This window comes from Ochotona curzoniae, unplaced genomic scaffold (genome assembly GCF_017591425.1).
Source record: "Ochotona curzoniae isolate NIBS_2020 unplaced genomic scaffold, NIBS_Ocur_1.0 scaffold_2587, whole genome shotgun sequence".
NCBI classification, from domain to species: Eukaryota; Metazoa; Chordata; class Mammalia; order Lagomorpha; family Ochotonidae; genus Ochotona; species Ochotona curzoniae.
Genome location: NW_024467096.1, coordinates 1,278,320 through 1,304,159, shown reverse-complemented (window position 1 = coordinate 1,304,159; position 25,840 = coordinate 1,278,320). Strand labels below are relative to the sequence as shown.

Sequence of the window (25,840 nt, the reverse complement as noted above, 5' to 3'; positions counted from 1 at the left end):
CGTCCATATAGGATTCTGGCACGTGCAAGGTGAGGATTTTAGCCACTAGGCTTCTATGCCGAGCACACTGCCTAGTTTGTTATGTCACACATTGTACTGTAAACATCTACTTTGAAATCTCTCCAGTTCCCACTTCAGATACTACATTTGTTAGGGAGATCTTTCCTAAATTCATTTTCCATACAGCACTATATACTTTATTCCTTTACTGCAATTTTTATTTAAATTTATTCTTTCCTAGAAGTTTCTGAAAACAGGAACCATTTTAGTATCTCCTTGCACTTAATACAGTAGTATGTTCCTGGTAAAGGCTGAATAAACAAATACATTTAAAAATGGACTATTTTCAAGTTTAAACTATTTGGATCACATGTGTTTTCAGAACTAATAGATAAAAAGTTAACAATGTTTTAATAAGAAAAATGTATTCAGATCCTCATGTCATTCCAATGCTGACCAATGGAAGCAGAAAACACCACAATTACAATAGTTTTGAATGGCTCCCATAATCTGAAGCAGGAACCAGAAGATATAGAATGGAGAACCGATACTGCAGAATGGTGAAAACTGTGGCAACAATGATAGTCAAGAAAGAAGCTATGAAGGAGGAGGAGGGATGAGTTTTCTATTTTGCAAAAAGTAAAGGCAGAAGGGGAGAGAATATGAACATACACTACTATCCTGTTATCTAATGGTTTACTCCACAAACACTCACACAGGACAGAGCTAAAGCTGGAACTTGGGAGGAAGTAAAGCAATACACATACCCACCATGGGCAGCAGGGACCCCAGTACTATGCTATCATCTGCTGCTTTTTCAAGCACATTTGTAGAATGCCACATGAAAACACAGTAGCTGTTAACTCAAAGTGGCATTCTGACATGCATGCCTGCTTCTTAAAGCAGCTTAACTTGCTGTGCCACAACACATGTCGCTTCCGCTATTTTGGGAACTGGGGCTGGGTGCACTGATCCAAGCTAGACTCTAGCACCATCTGGTGCTCGTGAGAACTAGGGTAGGTGTAGGACAGACCTAGCTAGGTCTCTGCCCCTGCTGAGCCATGTGTGAGCCGTGTCTGGGTATGGATGAGCCTTGACTGGGCTAAAACATCCAACAGTAAGAACTGGAATGGGTTGAAGACCAGTCAGGAAAGACCACTGTTACTGCCAGGACAGGAGGTGGACTAAGTAGAGCTACCCATTGATTCACAAGTATGCTCAAGATCTGGTGATGGGAGAGGTTCTGATGGACGAGCTTGGGAAACTCCTCTGTTGGGACATAGTCCCTGCAGATGAGCACAACAACTACAATAGAGAGCAGCCCAGATCAGACCAGGGAAAGGTACCCAGCACACATTTGGCACAAGTCAGGACAGGCCAGGCTGAACCCATTCACATCACCTGCTGGTGAATCTGAGTACCAGAACAGTGTGGGTCAGACTAGGATTGGTTGCAACACAAGCTAGTACACATTACGGCTGGGATTGGGCGCCTGCTGTGTTGAGCCAAGCTGTAACCTTCACCAGTGTCATCTGGAATTAGGGGTGGGCCAGGCTGGGTCAGGCTGCAGCAGCCACTGGTAAAAGCTGAAGAGAGGCAAGCCATGTCAGACTGGACCTCATCACCCAACCAGCACATGTGAGAACCATCGGGGGAGGGGACAAAGCTGTGAGGGGGAATGTGGAGGGCTCCCCTCTTGGACCACCATTGCCACTGGGGAGCATGAGTTGAGATGGGGGCAGACCAGACTAGGCAGGACTACAGCACCTGTGGGCCTCATGTGAGCTAGATTGGGGAAAAGCCAGGCTGGGCTGATTGTTCCTACTGCTGCAAGCAAGCATAAATCAGAGAGGGCAAGGGTTGGTTGGGCTCTGCCGCAGCATCAGCTGGCAAATGCTGGCACTGGGGGCTAATTCTGTCAAGTTCAACTGTAGAACCACCTGGAGAGTGCATGATCCAGGAGTGGCAGTGTTCCAGTAGGGAAATAGTGGGCACCTCCCTCTTGGGTTACCACTCCCACTGGTGAGCATGAAAACCAGGACTGGGGTAGGCATGGCTATACAAAACTGCACCTGCTAGCATGTGTGTGGGCTGCACAGTAGGGCTGGTTGGGTTGAATGAAGCTTCAATGCTCAGTGATATGCGTAAGAAGTAAAAGGGATGTGGGACAGACTGAACAAGTCTGCGGTACATACTGGCAAGCATGAGAACCAGGGTAAGGGGCAGGCAGTTACTGGGAGTCACCCTAACTAGGTTGCAGCTCCCACTGGTTTGCGTGAAGGCCAAGTGTGAAGTGAACAGAATCAGGCTTGACTGCAACACCCATTGGTTCATGTGGAAGATAGGGCGAGAAACAAAACTGACCCAGCTATTGCAACCACCAGCATGTGCATAAGCTGATTGCGGCTATGGACTCTGCTGGACCCTGTCCTGGCAAACAAACACATACAAGAATCAGGTCTGGGGATCACCCCAGACGAAGTTTCTTTGGGGATCCCTCCAACTGAACTGCTGATCTCAGAACTCCAACCATGAATAGACTATGTCAGCCACTGGATTCTGAAGAGATTTCATCATGCATAGAATGGCGAGATTGGGAGCAATTCAGAACTGTCGAACTATCAAAACTGCTTGAGCAAGACCCTTGGAGCATGCCTTACATTGTGGACATGGAATGGGTGGGAGGTTGGATGGGCCTTCTGCCTTTGTCTCTCCCAATAGTTCAGATACAGAAAATAGAAAAAATAAAATTAATGTGGAAACAATGGTCTTACCTACTTTCCTGTAACCCTCGACCCTTTGTGCCCTAATCACCTATGTAAAGATTATCAAAATAAAAAAATTGAAAAAATATCCTTTTTCATTTTACTACTATAAATCATGTTTTCCAATTAGGGGTTCTTGTCTTTTAAGGATTACAGAAAGCATGTGACCCTAGATTCATAGTTTTCTCTTGCTTTTAATTGATTTTATTAATTTTGAAAAATAAATGTAGATTTAAGATCTTTTTATTTATCTGCTTATTTAAGGGGTAAAAGAGAGAGATAAACAGACATAGGACACTTGTCTCTATTCCCGTTCACTCCCCTGATGACTCCGGCAGCCAGGGCTAAGCATGACTGAAGTCAGGAATTAGTCAATCCAGATCTACCAGAAGGCTAGCAGGGATCTTAGAATTGAGCTGTCAGCTGCTACGTTCCAGGGTGCAGCCTCAGAATGATGCTTAATGAGCAACAGAGCTGGGACTTGCAGCCATGCACTTCAGTTTGGGGTGTATCATCCGAAGCAGTGTCTTAACTACTGCACGAAGTGTCATGCTGGGATTATTTATTTATTTTAATATATATTATATATAATAATATATTATAGAATTATATGATATATTATATATAATTATTATATATAATATAGGACAGAGAAGAGAGACAGAAAGAAAGCTCTTCCATTTTTTTTCCCCAAATGGCCACTCCTGATCTGATGCAAAATCAGGAGCTTCGTCTAGGTCTCTCATGTGTGAATTGGGTCCCAAGGCTTTGGGTCATCCTCTGCTGCTTTCACAGGCCACAAGTAGCGAGCTGAATGGGAAAGGGAGTAGCTGGGACATAATCCAGTGCCCATAGGGTATCCTGCCACTTGAAGGGGGAAGACTAGTTAACTGAGCCATCATACTGGGTCCTGGACTTAATTTTTTAAATAACAGTTTAAGGATTACGATCAAAGGAATAGATATTACAGAATTCCCATATATGCATTCGGCCAACTTCTCTATTATTAACATATCAATTACTGCATTTATTATAACAGGTGAACTGATAATGACACATTATTATTAAGTCTTGAAAGAATAAGTGAATAATGAAAGAAATATTTGGAGATCATAACTTCCCATTACATGTCACTGAATACATAAAATGGAAACTTTCAAGTATTTACTAACTGGAGTTCAAAAAAATTATTTCAAAGATTTATTTATTCAACTTCAAAGAGTTAGAGAAGGTGGGGGGAGAGACAGAGAGGGATAAAGAGAAAGAGATCTTCCATCTGCTGGCTCATTCCTCAAATGGTCACAATATCCAGAGCTGAGCCAAACCGAAGCCAGGAGCTTCTTCTGGGATTTCCAAATGAGTTTAGGGGATCAAAGACTTGAGCCATTCTCTGCTGCTTTTTGAGCTTTGAGCAGGGAGCTGGATTGGAGCAGCTAGGACTTGAACCTGTGCCCAATTGGGATGCTGGCCCCACAGACAGTGGATTGGCCTGTTACATCACTGTGTTGGCCTAAGAGTTCAAAATTCAAATATATACTTATTTTGAATTTTGTTTCAGTTTTTTTTTTTTTTTTTGCTAAGAATGGTAAATTTACCTGTGACAACAAGTGATCTGTTTTATGAACCCTGTTGAATATCATTTTTACAACACAGAACATTACAATGGTATATGGGTTAAAACATTGTAAATATGCATTTGATTGACTCAATGAACATAAAAGAATTGTGCATATTTTGTTAAAATGAATAAAGGGATTTTCTCACTGAAATACCTAAGCATGTATAAAATAAAGTGACCTTTACATTAGCTTTTAAAACACAATGCACAAACTGACTTTTCCACCTAAAATCTAGTGATATGAAAATAGCACACCAATTTACTGGGAAAACACAACTCTAACCTGCCATATTGTGTACATTGTTTTAAAATAAAAACCATTACCTAAGTATTAAGAAATTTCTTAACTTAAGGATCTAGAAAACATTTCTTCAAAAGACAGCAGAGTAAAATTGGTGGTAAGAACACATTTCAAAGCGGATGGAACCAGAGACTATCATGCTAAGTAAAATAATTAAGAAAGACAACTACCACATATTTTCTATCATTTGTAGAAGTTAAAATTATAATATATAGTGTAGAAATATTCAAAGGAATAATAGGATTCACATGTATTCTTTGTCTGAAAGGGGGGAAGATAACTCAAGAAGGAAGAAAATACAACATTTACTTAGGAAAAATTCTTATGACCTGGATCAAACTCTACAGGTTTCAGAATAAGAAAAACAAATTATGCAAGTGCCTTTATAACATGAGTGTTTTTGTATACTCATGTTTACCATAATTCAATTTGTAATAGCTAAGATATCCAATCAGCCCAGATATTCATCAATGGATGACTTGATACAGAAAAAAATATATATACTATGGAATAGTACTTAACCACAAAAAGGGGTGAAATCCTGTCTTCTGCAACAAAATGGAGGCAACTACAAACCATTATGCTTAGCAAAAGGAGGTGGTATTCAAAAAACAAATATGTTTTCCCTGGTCTGTAATAACCAACACACAGAATATAAAAAATGTATTCTATGTATTCTATATGAGCAAGAATGATTATTTATAACTTATAATTTTTACAAATAATAGGCTTTTTTCTATCTTTTAATTGTTGAATTCTTTATCAAATAAAGTGTTAAGCCTGTGATTAACAAGTGAACTGTAAGTATGCCATGGTAAAAATCTTAGTGAGAGAAACAGAAATAAGGAAGGTGGGTTGGGAACATGGGCAGGAGGGAGCGCAGGGGGAAGATATCACTATGTTTCTGAAACTGTATTGTATAGTAAATAAATTTTAATGCCTTTATATCAATAAAATAATAAGCCATCCACCTTAGGTTAGCTGAATCTTTCAATAATGACATTAAAGCACTCATAGGCTCTGATCCAGCATAGAATTTTGGAAAAAGTTTAAACTTACTAAAATTAGATTTAATTTTTACATTAGGGTGTCCTTAAGTGCTTTTAAGAAATGTATTTCTCATAGCATTAATTGGGTTGCCAATGCCACATTTCACCATCATAGGAGAGGTTGTATTCCTCTACCCCAAATGAAAGGTAAATTACAATGTGGCAAATGTTAAGGCAGTGTATGATTAATGAGATTCTGAATACTGTGTTACACAGAAAACTTCTCTCAGAACCTCTGTCCCAAATCAACACAAATTTACATTTCAAAAGACATTTTTATCCAAGTTTGAAAGAGTAACAATGGAGTAAATAAAAACAATTCTTACCACTTGGCAATACCATGACTGGTTCTGTAAACCTTTGTTCATCTGCTATTGGCAGGTTTAGGGATATGATTAACACCATTCCCAGACTAGTTCCAACAAACAGACAAGGGGAGATGCTGGAGTCGTTTTTCCGTGCAAAGGATTCCATGAAGTATAACGCTGTGATGGCTTCCTTAGAATCTTTGTCAATACTGGAGATACTAGAGCTCCTGGAACGATTATAGGAATTTTCACGGGTTTCTATGGAAATTAAGAAAAAATAAGAGTTATCATAGGTTTTTCCACAGCAAATCAATATTAGACTTAATACATGAACGCCAAAATTATGTTTTATTCTTTGTTAATTGACCTGGAAGGTAGGTCATCAGTTTTTTTTTTTTTTATAATGGAGAGTCTAAAGTTCAAACATATAAATCATAAACCTAGTAAGCACTAGAATTAGAATGTGAGTTTCCAAAGATCCAGGTTATAGTTTTTATCTCTACATGACTTCACATGTTGGTTGAACTTCAATCTAGAAAAACAATATAATCTAAACAGTCAAGGTTACAATTGTTTCTGATATTGTTTTAAGAGTATGTCTTTTCCTGTCTCTCAACTGTTGCAAGTATTCCTAATGTTCTCCTGGCATTTCCCATTTATCAACATTGTTGTGAACACTGACATGGAAGGACTAATCCATACTGCACTCTACTGTGGCAAACACATTGTATATCTCTTATAATTACCTTCATAAAAATTAAAGGTAAAATCAAAGGCAAAATGCAAATATAATCTTCCAAGCCACCTACTTTGAATCTAAACTCAGAGCCAATAGGGAGCTTTGGATTGCACTATTCTCATTGACTGGGACCATGCTATTAGTTCCTGGCTTCAGCCCTTGCTGGGGGCCATTGTGGGCACTTGGGTACACATGAGCAGATCATAGTGCTCGCTTTCTTAAATAAACAATTTAAAGTTACAGGACAAATTTCTCCTTTTTGTCCATGATCAAAGATACAAAAATAATTATTTGTTATAGAACTCAGATACAAAGGAAGATCAAATATACTGTACAGATTTGAAACAGATTTATTTTCTTAGAATTCAGAACAAATTAGAGGCACACATATCTAAAACCCCAAATTACATGTTTTATTAAGGTGATTAAGATTATGTTTCTTCTCTAACTCCTATGTACTGCTTCTGTTATAACAATTTTAGTCAATACATGTCTCCAAAATTTTCCCTTTCATAATTTATCAACATTCAAGGTTTACACTCATATGCAAATGAGATAAGATTGTTGTCTTTATGTCCAGGAACCAGTGTTAATAGCATAATGTTAAAGAAATTGAAAAAACTGAAAATAAATTTACAACTTCTTTTGGAGGAAATACAGATCATCAAATTTTTAAAAAGGCAGTAAAGCATAGAATTACTAAACAAAAATACCTAAAACTTTTTCCTCAAGATTTACTTTATTCATTGAAAAGCAGAATGAGAGAGAGAGAGAGATCGAGAATGAATCTTTCATTCTGTTTCACACTCCAACTGGCCACAAAGGCCCGGGCAAGGGCTGGCCTACATGAAACCAGGAGCCTAGAACTCCATCCAGATTGCTCATGAGATTGTCATATTAAGGAAAACAAGTATTTGGGTTATTTTCTGATGTTTTCCCTGTCACATTAGCAGGGAGCTGGACAGGAAGTGATGTGCGGGCTAAGGGAGAAAGCAGCTGCAGCTTAATGTGCTGCATTGCAACACTGTCCCCTCCCTAATGTTCTCGGTGAACACGATGGTAGCAGCAGAGTTACACAATTTCTCCATTTTTCCTGTGGAAAAATTTCTAGATTCTGGTTTTTATACTTCATTCCCTGCTCTCAATTTCATTCCATATACAAACATCCAGACTGAATGTCCAAGATGGCTGAATAGTGAGAAGATGCACTGACTACAGCCACAGAGGGACATGAACAAACCAAAGGAAGGACGTTTCCAGGAGCCTGACCGGTAGACATTTTCAGTGAAGTGACAGAACAGAGCAGAGTACAGACACACTTCTGTGGCTGACCACGGCATGCAGTCAGCTGTCCATTGGGAGGCACCACCTTCCCAAGTCAGATAGCAGGAAGCTGCTGTGGGCCCTGTGCCTGACATCTTTACCTGAGGGAGCAGTCCACAGTCTGTCACTGACTTCAGCTCCAGCCTTGGGAACCAACTGGTGCCTGACTCTGAACCAAGCCAATTGCTTGGTTTCAAAAAGGGAAGCCACATTGTCTTATTCTCCTTCCTTACCCTGACAGAACACATATTCTGTTCTGCTGCTACCAGAAGTCTCTAGGGCCAAAGTCAGGATGCTTCGTGGGACAGAGATCAGATTGTGGCTTCCTACAACTGCAGGAGTTTTGACAGAAGCCCCTAAGTTGTGCTCACTCACTTTGGATAATCTGGGGGTGTGTGGGGGTGTTCCTTTAGTTTCTTGGGGCTAGTACCAACATCAGTCCATAAAATTCTGACCTGATTTAAGGAATTTCCCTGTGAGCTTCCTAGCTCCCCAGGACTAGGTGCCCTGGGCACAAACCCCAACAACATCTTGCATACTTTACGAGAAAATGAGGGCAACTTTGTCTGTGTCTTGCAATACTGCGACTGCTCATATTGGTTTCATTATCTTTGGAGTAATTTTTATACATTTGTGGTACCTTGAGGGTTCTATTACATTTCTCTGCTTCAGACAAGTGGTTCACATTATTCCCAGTGTCAGGCTTCCATCCTGAGAAAGCTGAGCAATGAACCCACTGAATCTTGCAACATGAAGACTGTAATACTCAGTAGTAATTTCCTAAAATCCACTGTAATCTACTTGGTGTTACCTTGAGAAGAACATGCTCACATTTTGCCTCTGGATCCATATCTGCCAGTGCAAAAAACCCCTGGATACCATATAGTCACCCTGTGGATCTGGAGCAGGGTTTTGTTCATATCTGCCAGTACTGAGCCTATGTATTACAGCCTGAGCAGCAGTTGCACTCTCCTAGCAGAACCTGGGATACAGGGATAGCCTCCTATATGCCCCTTAGCATTGTGAACAAGGTCCCTGGCTATCATAACCCCTAGTGTCTCTGACAGTTTCTCTATGGACTGAGGATACACACTGTAGGAAGTCCACATTTGCCTCAAGTCAGACTTTTACATCTATAGACTCTGGCAGACAAGATCACTGTGTCACTTATAGATACAGTTGGAATTAATTAAAGCAAAAGAAATCACTCAGGACGTAAGTCTTGGCTCACCTGGAACCAAGCCAAACAACAGGCCAAGTGATTGCCTCCATTGTATCTACACCATAAATTGTTTTCCAGTACAGACTACTTCATAAAGAAGAGTCTATTTTGCCAGATATAAATATAGGGAAACAGGAAACAAAGGAGTAAGGTAATTTGAAGCCTCCAAAAGAAAATAATTCTTCAGAATTAGACCTTTATCTGAAAGAAATCTGAAACGCCAGATACAGAATTCACAATCAGAATTGCAAGGAAACTCACTGTGATACAAAGAATACAGACAGAAAAGGGAGGAAATCAATGAGTTGCTCTATACCACAAATTAGGTATACCTCAGAATTAGCATACCTCAGAATTAGCATACCTCAGAATTAGCATACCTCAGAACTATAAAAGCTGTATATGACAAAAAGCAGTCAATATCATGCTGAACACATTTCCCCTCAGATTTGGACCAAGACAAAGATACCCAATTTTACAACTCTCATTCGGTTAGCACTGGGAATTTTAGCAACAACAATCAGGGAGGAGAAGGAAATAAAGGGTGTCAAAGTTGCCAAGGACAAAGACAATTCATTTGTTCATGTTTGCAGATGACATGATGCTGTAAATGGGAAATCCTAAACAAACACTCCACCAAAAAGCTGTTAGAACTGATAAGCTAGTTCAGTAAAGTTTCAGATTACAAAATCAACATGTAAAAACAATGTATTTTTATACAGAAGTGCTGAACTTAAAAAGAAATTAAGAAATCCCACTCACAATAGCCACAAAAATCAAATAATTAGGAATAAATTTACCAATTAATTCAAATATTTCTGTGATAAAAATGATAAAACACTGATGAAAGAAATAGCCAAGGATACACACAAAAAATTGAAAGTTATTCCTTGCCTACATATTGGAAAAATTACTATCATCAAAACATCTATACTACTAAAGCAATTACAGATTCAATGTGTATCTGTCACAAATCCAATGACATTCTCTAAAACATGAGAAAAAATACACTAAAATTCATATGGTATCTTCACAGGTGGCCTGTAACAGCCAAGACTATCCTGCGTACTACCAAGCTATAGCAATTAATGCAGCATGGACTGACAAAAATACAAAGACCACAAGAGCAGTACAGAGAGCCCCCAAACCAGTCCATGTACACATAGCCAACCGATCAATGATTAAAGTACCTGGACTATTCAGCACAGAAACGAAATCTATTCATTAAATAGTGCTGGCCAAAATATGTAGAAAATAGATCCATACTACAGAAATCAGCTCAAGAGGGAGTTGAGACAATGAACTTGATGGAATAAAATGTAGGGAAAGCACTTAAAGTCATTGGTGTAGGTAACTATTTCTTGACTAAGATCCCCAAAACACAGGCAATAAAAGCAAAAACTAGACAAGTGGGATTTCATTAAACTCAAAAGTTCAAAAGCTTCTGCATAGTAAAGGAAATCATAAAGAGATGCCCAACAAAATGGGAAAAATATTTACAAGTACTTATATGACAAAGGATTAATATCTGGAATATATTAGGAACTCAAATATCTTCATAACAAAAATCAACTAATCGATTTAAGAAATGGGCAAAGGACCTCAGTAGACAGGATTCAAAAGAAATATTGATGGTCAATCAATATATGAAAAAATGCTTAACATGACTAGCCATCAGAGAAATCCAAATCAAACATAATGAAATATTACCTTACCCCTGTCAGAATGGCTATTATGCAAAGGAAAGAAAGTAACAAAATTAGAAAGGATGTGGAGAAAAGGAAACTCCTGCTCATTGTTGGTGAGAACATTAAATTACAAGTCACTGAGGAAAACAGTGTGGAAGTTTTGCAAACAAAACAACAAAAAACTACAGACTTACATAGGATCCAGTAATCCCATTGCTTGGAGTACATCCGAAAGACATGAAAACACGCTATCAAAGGGATACATGTACCACATGTTTGTGGTGGTACTACTCTCAATAGCCAAAATTTGGAATCAATCAATGTTCTATCATCAAATGATTATTAAATAAAATGTTTCATATTGCATATAATATTATTCAGCTATTAAAATGAATGAAATTCTACAATTGACATCCCAATAGATTTTACTGGAGGACATTATGAGTTAAATAGTCTGGTTATAAAAAAACAAACACTGCCTGTTCATTTTCATATGAGACACAAAATTGAAGAAGAAAAAAATTAAATCAAAAAAGAGGAGTTCCTGTGTATATCAGTATTGATGCAAATAGTTTTGTCAAATTAATGGTTTTAATAAGCTGTGATTATTTTAAAATTTACTGAATTTGGGTACAATAGACATTCTTTTATTTAATTACTGTTTACAGCTTTGCTTACATTCCTGCTGAATTATGGTCTTCTTAGTTTTTAGTTTTTAAAGTCTTTATTTAGCAGAGCATTAAGCTTTTAACCATAATGGAAGTTAAAAATGTTACCTCAAAAATTAAAAAATACAGCAAGAAAGGGAGGGGTGTAGTGGTATTATATTCTTAGAATTATATCCATAAACTGCATGGAATCTGTTATTTTTGTATTAATATCATCTTTACATAAATATTGACAAAAATTTTACTGTAATAATTATCACACATTTGCTAAGGTCCTGAGAGCCTATTAATAAATGTCTGAAGACAAAAAAGTGAAAACATCTAAATGAAGATCGCAAACTTTAAGATTTAATGTATGTTTTTTTTTGGGTCACATTGGACAGTTAAGGAAACTAAGGTTGCAAGACATTGAATAATTACATACATTTAGTGACACTGAAAGGTTTACTATTAAGTTTAATAACTATTAAATATTACTGTAATGCAGAGAATGGACAGAAGCATTGATGTCATGTTGTGTAGCAGGCAAGAGGAGCCTACCATAAACAGCCATTCCAGTTTTAGAGATGAGGAAAAAAGTATAGTCAGGAATGGATTTGGGGTCATGCTGACTATGCCAGCAAACTCTTACTCATTGTGTAGTATTTGTTTATATCTTTCACATGTGAATTTCATCCCTTACCTCTCAACTCCCATTATGATGGAACACCATTTTTGTTTGTATTTATAACAGTGGATGTGTTTAACCTACCTTCTGTTGTAACTGGTAAAGGTATCTCCATGCAAGCAGCTGACTGTGCCTTTCGAAATGGTGGTCTTCCAGGACCCCAGCGATTAACTTTAGAAACATCAGCACTAGAAAGACGTTTTCCAGAACTGCAGCTCTGAGAAGTTGGACTTGTGCAATGTCCATTTACATGGTCTATACCAAGAGGAGGAAGGCAGTATAAATATCACAGTTAAATCTTGGTAAAGGAATCTACATGTGTTGGTTAACAAATTAAGAGGACCAAGAATTTATTTCAAAACTATGATGGTGTCTTCAAAAAGTCCACAGAAAATGTACATTGTTGGGACTGGCTTTGCGGCATAGCAAGTGAAGCCATTGTCTGCCATGTCAGCATTCCATATGGAAGCCAGTTTCAGTCCTGACTCCTCCACTGCAGATTCAGCATCCTGCTAGTGACCTGGGGAAGGCAGTGGAAGATAGCCCCAGTGCTGGGACCCCTACCATGCAATTGATGAGAACCAGGTGAAGCTTCTGGCTCCTGGCTTGAGCCTGACCCAACCCTGATTGTTATAGCCATCTGGGTGGTGAGACAGAAAATGTTTATTACAATATATATGTTGTACATATGTACACACACAAATTTCAAAAAATTTGGCCAAAATTTCATTTTCCACAAACTTTTTGAAGCACCTCTTTATTCTCAAATTTAGTGATTTCAATAGTTAGCCAAAACTTCAAGAAATATTAAGTCTGTTTAATTATCATTTGATTAGTTAACAGTTTATAATTTTAATCTCTACTATGTATTTTTCATCTGATGACATTATGAAACAAGTTATCATATTGGACTGCTTGCTTCATAATTTAAGCATACAACAATTTATGTAAGTTTTAGAAGTCCTTTAAGAGCTTAGAGTTTAAAATGCAGAAGGGAAGTAGCTTACTGAGCAGATTAGAGTGGTAAAATAAGAATGCTATCTTTAGAACTGGATTGTATTCAAGTCACAGTTCTACCAATTACCAACTGTATAATTTACTAAAGTTTTCATGCTTTAGTTTCTCCTTCTATAAATTTAGAATATTACCTACCTTATGGGATTCTTGTGACACATTTATGTGTGAGAGACAACATGCCACATGTGAAAGTAAATGTCAGCATATGGCAGATTCTGAACAAAAATGTTATTATTGTCATTGCAGAGTATAAAGCTGTTTATGTCAAAGGCAGTAGTACTGTTCATTTCATTTGAAGCTTGTGAGCTTAATTGTTTTGATAGACCTTACAAAACTTGGCAATGCACTAAATTGAATTTGAAGATCACCTTGCATTTATACAATATGCAGAATGGTTGTTGAAATATGCACCCTTGGTCATTAAAAGAATAGAGTTATATGGGAAATAATCATGCTTAATGGCTACATTGAGAAATTGGAACTAACACCTAAGAGTTACTCCGTTACAGCCTCTCTATTTAAAAGTTTAAAAACCTTAAACCATACTTCCATGATTCCCTTGGAAACTGTTAAAAAGATAAAAATTAGTTTTCACCATGTAAACATGTGTTGAGACCAATTTTAAAAAATTAGATTTAACATACATTGACTATTTAAATTCTGGGAATTATATACACAATATCTTATTTAATCTTCATAAAAACTATGCAACACTCGTGCTTTCATTATGAATACTGCAGATGAGGAAAATGAAGTTCAGAATGAAAGTCTGGAAAACTTGTCACATAAGTAATAATCACGGACACAGGATTCTAATCCAGATGTTCTCACTCTGTAAACAGTGGGATACAGAGTCAGCTAAAATACTTGAAAGAGTAGAAACTTTGAAATCACATTTTGTAGAGTTCAGGAAGTACACAAAATTCACACAGATGGTATGCCTTTTGGAACCAGTCATCTTCCATATTGATGTATAGCTCAGTAATCCCTGCTAGAAAAGCAGAAGTATCCCATGAGTTAGTCACGGGGAAAGCTGAAATTGAAAGTCCCATTCCTCTGTGTCAATCAAATTAAGGTTCATAAATAAGAACACTGGAGGCAATAGCTGGAACTAATGACCTAATAACTTAACAAGAATAAGACAACAGCAACCCTTTGGAGTAAAAGCATGCCAAACTGGGTACACTGGTTAGAAAGAACTTCCCATAAACTTTGCATTCCAAAAACTTTGCTTCTGGGTTCACTGCTTCTCCAGAGACAGAAAACAAATGAACGGTTGCCAAACACTTGGTGGTGGTGGTGGCAGGATTATTAACAACAGATACAGAAGTTGTACTGGGGATTATGAAAAAGTTCTGGAAATGGGTAGTAGATGTGGTTGTTCAATATAGTAAATGTACTTAATGTTTCTGTATCATACGCTTAAAATGGTTAAGACACATTTTTGTTATCAACATCTGACTATACTAAAAACGACTGGAAGGCCACATTATATGTTGTTTTTGATGGTTGAGTGGCAAAATTATGAAGATCATACCTTCTTTTCTCTTTATCCTGATTCATACTGTATAGCGGACATACACATTAATGGTGAAGGGGTAATATACATATGTATGTACACATATACATATACATGTATCTGCCTTAGTTAATAAAACTGTACCACTTACAGTACAGTTGCCTTTATTGTATACAGAGTTTTCCAGAGAAAGAGCCATTGACCTCTGAGTGATGAACAAAACCTCAGAGAGCTGCTGTGCTTATCTGGACAACATCCAAGCCTCGGGAGGTGAGCCGTAGCAACACAGGGGTCCACGAGGAGCTTACCTCCTGGAAATTCCTACTGTCTAAAAACCTTTCATGATACTACAACTTCTAACCAAACAGCTAACATTTTCTCTGAACTGTTGGGTTTACGAAGCATTCATTATGTATTGTTTATCTTTGCAATTATCTCATGGGACAGACAGGACTTCTCAGTTCACAGATATGAAGACCAACACTTAGAGAGACTGAACCTGCTTCAGGACAGAGAAATAAATCCCAAGCTTTCTTCAGCATTAAAGAGACCACTTGGAATTTCTCAGTCTGTGTGGCTGGTGGTTTCTCATTGTGGCACACAACCTGCTTCCCTCACAGATTTTGGGATCCTCCTGCCCAAAAGGAAGTTGGCTGCCAGGGTACTGCTATTGTCAGAAAGCAATGCCTTGAAATTGATGGAGCTTTTGCTGAGAAATCAATCTGTTTTTAATCCTTACATTCAATTTTTCTAAATTTTAAAAATTCATTTGGTATACAACTTCTTTTTAAATTTATCCATCCATAGACAAGTGGATTCCATAGCTTGGGTATTACTAATAATGCTGCAATGAATATGGAAGTAGATCTATCTTGTCAAGATTCTGATTCAACTTCTTTGGTTAACCAGCCAGAAATGGGATTGCTGGGTCATATGGTAGTTCTGTTTTTAGTTTTTCAGGAACCTCCATACTATTTTTCATTATGATTATACTAATTGGAATGAACAAATTTCCCTTTATTTTTCCTAGGATTGCCCAACATGTTATACTTACCTTTGAATTACTTTGTTTCTCTAGTTTGTAATGCATGTTTTAAGCTCCTTTTTTCTTATATTTATTGACATGACAGAGCTTTTTCATCTCAACTTTGTCACTATAAAACAATTCATATTTAATTAATTTTTCTAGAAGATTATTTAACACTTTCCTCCTCTGAGTGTTTCAATTTATCAGAGCAAACTGCTTAAAAATAAGCCTTAGTCAAGAATGGAATGAAACTGCAAAAATTAGTTAATGTGGAACAGACTGCTGCTTTTAAAATGCAACATGTCCAGCAATTACATTTATGTAAAACAAAAATGATATTTGCACAGCATGTTTTCAGTGTTTCCCTGTGGCTGGCTTTCTCTACCATGACATAAATAACAGGGCTACAGTCAACTGCAGTTTGTCATGGTATGTCATGGAGGTCATCAGGGTAGTAGTATCTGAAGGTCTTGGACTTAATGGTTCTAAGATCTTGACATTCTAAATTGTCATAAATCAATTCCTCTAGTTCAACATTTGTTTTAATCTTGCTTTTCCATCTCACAGATGGGCATGTGAATGATTCCATACTAGTAGAGTTGGAAGCTATGTTGCTCTTGGTTGTCACTGGGCCTATGTGGGGAAACTGCTCCATGGCTGACATTATGCTGAATGCTCTGTTCTGGACTGTTTATTTTGGAGATTAAAGACTGTTTATTTTGGAGATCAAGGTAGTTAAACAGCACTGGGCAGTAGCCATACTAGCTAAAACAATACATTTCTCTGAGACAAATCGTATACACAGAGTGACACGAACTGTTTTGAGAGTTGAAACTTGTGCAGTGTTTGAAGCATCAGCAATGGATATGGTCATAGCCTAGCTGACCGAGGTTAGAGACTTCCCATTAGAAGACAAATTGAATCCGGGATCCAATCTGCAGCACCACCAAACTCTGACATCAGCAGATCTTGCTGTCCCATAGCATACTGATTGATGTTTCATCCACTTTTTTTAGTGCACAGAGAATCACTCTGCATTTAAAGTTGTATGATTATGCTGACAGCAAAACCTTTGGATGCCAGCTCTCCATGGCCTTTCATTTGCTTGCTTAGCCTGTAACATTTTCACACTCAAGTAACAAATAGAAATGAATCATACTCTCTTTCCACAGTAATTTCATTCTAATTCACACACCAAAAAATGGCAAATAATAATGGCACCTGCAAATAATAATTGTATAGTCACAGTTGGGAGCCCAGACAATAACTGTGAAATACTCTTAGAGATCACGAAATATCACACACTGGCTCTCATTGTTTTTATAGATGAGCACTTCATGATTATTGGCAACAATGATAACCTGAGCATAATCCTTGTTTCAAGTATGGCAAGTTACCGGCTTTAGAAAAAAACTGCTGCAGATATAAAATTCTTGGGATTTTCCAAGGGGGAAAGCTGGAGCTGAGACAAGCTCTGAGTGGGTATCTGAATTCTGCTTAGTCTATATGAATACGCTATGACCAGTTCTGCCACTTTTACAGCAGATTACATATTCTTTTTTTTTGGTGTTTTATATATTTTCTTATTTTTGAATACTTCTTAAGGTTTGGGGTATTGTAATATTTATGTGGTTATTTTAAACTATTTTTAATGATCATCTATGCATATTATCAATTGATTTCCTTTCATGAAAGGTAAAATTAATATAATTTCTCTTCTTTCTATGGCTCTTTCAATTCACCAGCTAACTACTAAGTGCAATTATAGGATTATTACTCACCACTGACCATATTCAACTAATAAAAGGAAGATAACCATTCCTCAGGAATATAATAAACAGGGGAAGAGTAATAATCACAACAAGATGTCTGCTTCATTCAGATACATTTTTAAAGCCTGAAATTACAGAATAGATTAAAATATATGTTTGTAAAAGAAATGTGAAATATGTGCTTGTAAAAAAAGGAAAAAGCAAGAAGGAAAGTGGGAAGGAGAGGGCCAGTGAGGACAGTATTGGTCTCTTTTGAAATTATACCTATGAAACACATGACATCTGTTTTTTTATATGAATAAAAAATTAAAAAGGAATGTTAAGAGAAAATTGGAAAGTTATGAGAAAAAGGAGCATTAAGAGGAAATTACTAAAAAAAAAAAAGAGAGAGGAAATTATGTACCAGTGAGTTGCTTATATATATAAAGGAAAAGTACCACATAAATAGTTTAACAATACATCTTACAGGCCTAGGGAAAAAAAACCCAAAATTAAGAAAAGAAATAGTATAGTTAGGGAAGAAATAAGTAAAATATAAATTAAAAGAAAACAAAAGTTTAGTGGAATGAAGATCTATTTCTTTTTTTTGTGTGTGAAACAATTAACTACATTCAATAAAATGAGATGAAAACTTAGATTTTATCACAAACACTAGAGAAATAAGAATCACTAGGAACTATTATGAGTAACTATAGGCCAAAAAACTGAAAATCCAGAAGAAACAGACAGATTTCACAAAACAGAAAACCTGAACAGATAAATAACCACGGCTGAGATTGAATCAATCATTAAGAAATACAATCAGCAAAGTAAAAAAGCAACCCACAGAATGGGAGAAGATCTTCACACACTATGTAGGAGATAGTGGGCTAATCTCCAGAATATACAAAGAACTCCAAAACAACCAAAAAACCAAAACAAACAAGCCACTCAAGAAATGGGCTCGGAAAATGGGCAAACATTTCACAAAGGAACAAGCCCAAATGGCAAACAAACATATGAAAAAATGCTCCAGTTCCCTGGCAATAAGGGAAATCCAAATTAAGACATCGATGAGGTACCACCTAACACAAGTAAGATTGGCCCACATAAACAAGAACACCAACGACACTTGTTGGCGAGGATGTGGGGAAAAGGGAACCCTACTCCACTGCTGGTGGAGCTGCAGGTTGGTACAACCTTTATGGAAATCAGTCTGGAGAACACTCAAACAACTCAAAATCTGCATACCATATGACACAGCAATAGCACTCCTAGGTATATATCCAAAACACCTGTTTCACCTATCCAAACCAACATGCACCCCTATGTTCATAGCAGCACAATCAATAATTGCAAAAACATGGAAGCAACTGAAATGTCCATCAGCAGAAAATTGGATAAGAAAGCTTTGGTTCATCTACTCCATGGAATGCTACTCAGCTATTAAAAAAAACAAAAGGCAGTTCTTTGTGGCTAAATGGGCCCAACTGGAAACTATAATGTTAAGGGAAATGAGTGAAGCCCAAAAGGTTAGATACCACATGTTTGCCTTGATTTAACTTGTAATTTTTACTTGGTGGTTTGTTATTTTTTGAACCTGTCACTGATACTGTCTCAACCCAGATGTTTTGAAGAATTGAACTTGCATTATTTTTAACATATTGTTTACTCAATACTATGTCAATTAATTCCATAACGTTGTATATTGATGCTGATGTTTTGTTGGGGATTTTAACTGACCGGAACTTTACTTTGTTAGCTCTACCTTCAGACCATAGAAGGTCTCCCCAAGAGGCCACTGAACTTACATGGACAATAAGATGCTGGACTTTATGCTAGGTATATGCTTGCAATAAAGGAATCTCAACTGAACTTGAACTGTGGTTATGCAGCAAGGTGGAGGAATCCACTATGGGGGGAGGGATGTGGATGGGGTGGGGGAATCCCCAGTACCTATAAAACTGTATCACATAATACAATGTTAATAACAACAACAACAAAAAAGAAATACTCTCCTAATGGGACTAGGGTGAAAACAGCACTTTGCAGCATGGCAGCTGTAGGGGTTGCCTAAGCCAGGACAGACCCCAATGCTTGGGACTCAGGCCAAGGTCACTGCTACCACACGGTGACCGAGTCCTAGACTTGACTTTGGGTGGACAGTGTGTCCATTGGGCGCCAGGCTCTGCCTACTGGCAGCCTGTTGGCAAACTCTAGCATTTTTAGGGTATGTAATTACTGTCTAGGAACATATATCGATAAGACTTTGTGAGTGTAGGGAAGGGAAGAATCCTGTGTGACTTCCAGCAATGGGGTCATGGAACTTGCTGGCAAGCAAAGGAACTGAGACCTGGTGGTTTGGAGGGAAGAGTCCATAAGATCTGCTTGGGCCAGATTGATCACCAGTCCACATGGGAATCCCAAAATGGGCTGTTAGCATATAGCATCACTGACTACCACACACTAGTCCACATGAAAGCTATGCTTGGGGGCCTGTCTGGCAGGGCTAGGTCCCAGTACCTGACTGAGTGGTGGAACAGTGGACTGGTCACACTTTGTAGAGTCAAGACACTAACCAGCCACGAGAGAACCAGGTCCAGAGGCAGATTCAGTGGGGGAATCAGTGAGCCAAACTCTGTGGAAATACAAGTCCCGCTGGTTAGCTCAAGAGTTGGGGTGGTGATGAGTTGAGCTAGGTGTGACAATGGAAACTGCCATCACTTATGGGTAAAGGAACCTACAACAGTCTTGGCACGTCAAGGCAGCAGCACCTGAATGTGCCTCCTTAAACAGGAGGTGGGGCGGGCCGAGCTGCAATTGGAAGGAGGATGAGCAGACAGGAGAAGCAAACCTTAGCTTACCAGGAAGAATAGAAATCAGGCTGGAACACCAGTCATGCCAAGCTAGGCTCTTACACCAATAAGTCTGCATGAGCCAGGGAGGCTAGGCAATAGCATTTGAGACAAAGGTCAAATCAGGTAATGGATTAAGCCAACCACGACAGGGCAAACAATGGCATATGCGTAATATAGGGCTGGGAATAGGCCAGGTAGTGCAGCTATGAGGGTACACCCTTGCTGGTTTGAAGTTCCCACTGGTGAGTATGGGGCCAGAGTGGGTCTGCATTCTGATCTGGATATGGCTACGACATCCCTTGTTACAAGTGTGAACTGGGGCTGGGTGCACTGATCCAAGCTACACTCTAGCACCATCTGGTGCTCATGAGAACTAGGGTAGATGTAGGACAGACCTAGCTAGGTCTCTGCCACTACTGAGCCATGTGTGAGCCATGTCTGGGTATGGATGAGCCTTGACTGGGCTAAAACATCCAACAGTAAGAACTGGAATGGGTTGAAGACCAGTCAGGAAAGACCACTGTTACTGCCAGGACAGGAGGTGGACTAAGTAGAGCTACCCATTGACTCACTGGTATGCACAAGATCTGGTGATGGGAGAGGTTCTGATGGAGGAACTTGGGAAACTCCTCTGTTGGGACATAGTCCCTGCAGATGAGCACAACAACTACAATAGAGAGCAGCCCAGATCAGACCAGGGAAAGGTACCCAGCAGCACACATTTGGCACAAGTCAGGACAGGCCAGGCTGAACCCATTCACATCACCTGCTGGTGAATCTGAGTACCAGAACAGTGTGGGTCAGACTAGGATTGGTTGCAACACAAGCTAGTACACATTACGGCTGGGACTGGGCACCTGCTGTGTTGAGCCAAGCTGTAACCTTCACCAGTGTCATCTGGAATTAGGGGTGGGCCAGGCTGGGTCAGGCTGCAGCAGCCACTGGTAAAAGTTGAGGAGAGGCAGGCCATGTCAGACTGGACCTCATCACCCAACCAGCACATGTGAGAACCATCGGGGGAGGGGACAAAGCTGTGAGGGGGAATGTGGAGGGCTCCCCTCTTGGACCACCATTGCCACTGGGGAGCATGAGTTGAGATGGGGGCAGACCAGATTAGGCAGGACTGCAGCACCTGTGGGCCTCATGTGAGCTAGATTGGGGAAAAGCCAGGCTGGGCTGATTGTTCCTACTGCTGCAAGCAAGCATAAATCAGAGAGGGCAAGGGTTGGTTGGGCTCTGCCGCAGCATCAGCTGGCAAATGCTGGCACTGGGGGCTAATTCTGTCAAGTTCAACTGTAGAACCACCTGGAGAGTGCATGATCCAGGAGTGGCAGTGTTCCAGTAGGGAAATAGTGGGCACCTCCCTCTTGGGTTACCACTCCCACTGGTGAGCATGAAAACCAGGACTGGGGTAGGCATGGCTATACAAAACTGCACCTGCTAGCATGTGTGTGGGCTGCACAGTAGGGCTGGTTGGGTTGAATGAAGCTTCAATGCTCAGTGATATGCATAAGAGCTAAAAGGGATGTGGGACAGACTGAACAAGTCTGCGGTACATACTGGCAAGCATGAGAACCAGGGTAAGGGGCAGGCAGTTACTGGGAGTCACCCTAACTAGGTTGCAGCTCCCACTGGTTTGCGTGAAGGCCAAGTGTGAAGTGAACAGAATCAGGCTTGACTGCAACACCCATTGGTTCGTGTGGAAGATAGGGTGAGAAACAAAACTGACCCAGCTATTGCAACCACCAGCATGTGCATAAGCTGATTGCGGCTATGGACTCTGCTGGACCCTGTCCTGGCAAACAAACACATACAAGAATCAGGTCTGGGGATCACCCCAGACGAAGTTTCTTTGGGGATCCCTCCAACTGAACTGCTGATCTCAGAACTCCAACCATGAATAGACTATGTCAGCCACTGGATTCTGAAGAGATTTCATCATGCATAGAATGGCGAGACTGGGAGCAATTCAGAACTGTCGAACTATCAAAACTGCTTGAGCAAGACCCTTGGAGCATGCCTTACATTGTGGACATGGAATGGGTGGGAGGCTGGATGGGCCTTCTGCCTTTGTCTCTCCCAATAGTTCAGATACAGAAAATAGAAAAAATAAAATTAATGTGGAAACAATGGTCTTATCTACTTTCCTGTAGCCCTCGACCCTTTGTGCCCTAATCACCTATGTAAAGATGATCAAATTAAAAGAATTGAAAAAAATGAAATAGTCTCCCAGTAAACAAATGCTCAGGGTATGAATATTTCACTGATGACTTTTCCTTCTTTTTTTTTTTTTAATTTTAGAGTCAGACTGAGAGTTCTATTCCTGGCCGTGCTGCTTCTGATCCAGCTCCCTGCTTGTGGCTTTGAAAAGCAGTCAAGGAATTCCCAAGCCCTTGGGACCCTGTACCTACTTGGGTGACCCAAAAGAAGCTCCTGGTTCCTGGCACCTGTCTTCTCATTGTCTCAGCTCCAGCTGTAGCGGCCACTTGCAGAGTACATCAGGGGATGGAAGATCTTCCTGTCTCTCCTCCTCTCTATATATTTGACTTTCCAATTAATTTTTTTAAATAATCCTAAGCCCTAAACTCCATTCAAGCCTCTCATGTGAGTTTCAAGCCTTCAAGTTCTTGGGCCATAATCAATCCAGTTCCATAAGGACATATTATTGGAAGCAGCACCACTGGAACTCAAACTGGCGCTTTGATATAGGATTCCACTGTCACAAGAAGCAGCATAACTTGATATGCCACATCACCAGCTGCTTCATCAATCATTTGAAGAAGAAACGATAGCAACTCTTCAAACTAAATGAAACAACTGAAAGGGAGGATACCCTTTCAAACTTATGAGACCATAATTGCCTCAATTCCAAAAGCAGACACAGATACAATAACACAGCAGAGAACTAAATCACAATAATCTTAAACAAAATATCATCAACTGATACATCTACTCTGATCAAGTGGCATTCATCCTGGATACAGCGATGGTTTAACATGTGCAACTCAATAAAATAGCATGTCACAATAGAATGAAGGATAAAAACCATGCAATTTCTCAACAGACACAGAAGAAACTGAAAAAATACAATACTTTTTAATGCTAGAATCCTTGAACAAATTAGGTTTGAAGGAATTTTCCATGAAATAAAGTCTGCAGCTGATATCACACTAAATGGGGAAAAGTTGGAAGCATTTTCACTAAAATCTGGAACCAAACAAGGAGGTCCAATGTCTCCACTCTAATCTACTTCAGTTCTCGAAATTTGAGCCAGAGCCATGAGGAAAAAGAATCAAATGGTGTACAAATTGAAAAAGAAAGTCTAATTATCCTTATTTGTTGATGACATAATTCGATATATATGGGTGAACCAAAAGATTCCACCAAGATACTATCTGTCAAGAGAACACAGAAAATTTGGAGAAGATGCAATAGCACAAAAAAGTTCTTTCAACAATCACCCAGCTGGAAAAGAACTTAGAACAATTTCACAGTGGTTACAAAATGAAATACCTTAAAATAAATTAATTTAAGAAGTGAAATAAAGTAAAATTTACAAAACACAAAAGGAAAAAATTGAAGACAAGCAACAGTAAAAATACATCTATGCTCAAGGAGAGGAACAATTAATATAAAAAGCTCAAATTAGCCAAAGCAATTTAGATCCAATTCAACCCCTGTCAAAATACCAATAACATTCTTCATAGAACCAAGAACAGCCCTCATTTTCATATGAAACACAAGCTATCCCAAATAACCAAAGCCATCTTGAACAATGATACTAAAGCTAGAAGCATCACGGTACTAGAGGTGTAGACATACTCTAGAGCTATTCAAACCGAAAGAACATGACATCGATGAAAGGATAAACGCACCAGAATAAAAACCTCAGAAATAAATTAATGTATTTACAGACAACTTATTGATGAATGTGTTAAAAACTTCCCCCAGAGAAGGAACAATCTCTTAAATAAAGTTTGTGTTGAAAAGATTAGATTTCTACATGTAGAACTTTGAAACAAGACCTTTATATTATACCCAATGCACATATAAATTCAAAATGGAACAAAAATCTAATCAAACACTGAAACTACTAGAGGAAAACATGGGGTAAAAACCCTAAGATACTGATAGGCAACAGCTTTTTGAATATCCTAAAAGCCACAGCCAACAAAATTAAAACAAAATAGGGTCTTGACACTTTGTTGTTTTGCAAATAAAATAACAGAGTGTCAAGATCCACTTAAAAAGCAGAATGACTGACTTGTGTCTGTTGTTGCAGGACTATACTATTGTAATATTACAGGTGAAATCAGCAGGGCAGGGCAGGGAGAAAGGGGAAGAAGAAGTGGAAATCCCTGAGCCTATGAAATTGCATCATTAAAAAAAAATCAACAACAGCAAAAAAAAAAAAAAAAAAAAAAGAGAAAAGAGTATAGAGTGAAGAGATAACAGAATAGCAGAAAATATTTGAAAATATGTATCTGAGAAAGGACTAGTATCCATAAAATATAAAGAGCTCAAGAAATTATAAAACAAAGAATCTGGTTAAGAAATGGACAAAGGATATAAACAAATATTTTTCAAAAAGATAAAATAGACAATATATAAAAAAATGCCAAAGTCATCAGGGAAAAGTACATAAAAACCAAAATGAGGCAACATTTCACTCCAATTAGAATCATTATTAACCAAAAATAAAAATGATAAATGTTGAATAATGTTGATATAGAAAAAAAGAGAATCTAATACCCTGTTTGTAGAAATGCAAATTAGTACATCTGTTACTACAAATTAGTACATTGGAAAACTGAATGGAGTTTTCTCAAAAAGCTACAGTTGGATGTACCATATGACTCAGCTATCCCACTTTGGGAAATATATCCAAAGGGACTGATTGGATAAAGAAAAATATGGCATAGATATGATGGAATATTCTCAGTCATAAACAAGAATGAAACCTTGACATTTGCAACAAAACTCATCATGTTGAGTTAAATAAGCTAGAAACAGAATGACAAATTCCATGTTTCCTCTCATTTGAGGAAAAAAGGGAGGGTAAAAATGTGTAGATGATATTATTTGGGATATAAGTGTTAGTCATCTTCACTGAATTACACCCCTTATATAATATATCCTTTTTTCTAAACTTCATAATCTTGACCATAAATCCCACATCTAGGAAATATCTATACTTCTAAGATACTAGCAAATGTGTATATATAAAATTTATGCATAAAATGGATATGGCAAAAATTTAAACATATTTGTGCTCATTAACTTTCTTTACACCGTTCTATATTATCTGAAATAAAACAGT

General features: G+C 38.4%; 1 protein-coding gene across 9 annotated transcripts in view; it reads right to left on the bottom strand.

Annotated features, from left to right (window-relative positions):
- Positions 1–25,840, bottom strand: part of STXBP5L (syntaxin binding protein 5L) — a 248,886-nt gene that overhangs the window by 16,252 nt on the left and 206,794 nt on the right. For 5 of the 9 annotated variants that reach the window (XM_041002606.1, XM_041002609.1, XM_041002610.1 and 2 more), the window contains one exon: positions 6,060–6,299. In XM_041002606.1, the coding sequence (XP_040858540.1) occupies positions 6,060–6,299 (240 nt within the window). Of the gene's footprint in view, positions 1–6,059; positions 6,300–12,432; positions 12,604–25,840 lie in introns of all 9 variants that reach the window. The other 4 variants (XM_041002601.1, XM_041002603.1, XM_041002602.1 and 1 more) reach the window with 1 other exon arrangement.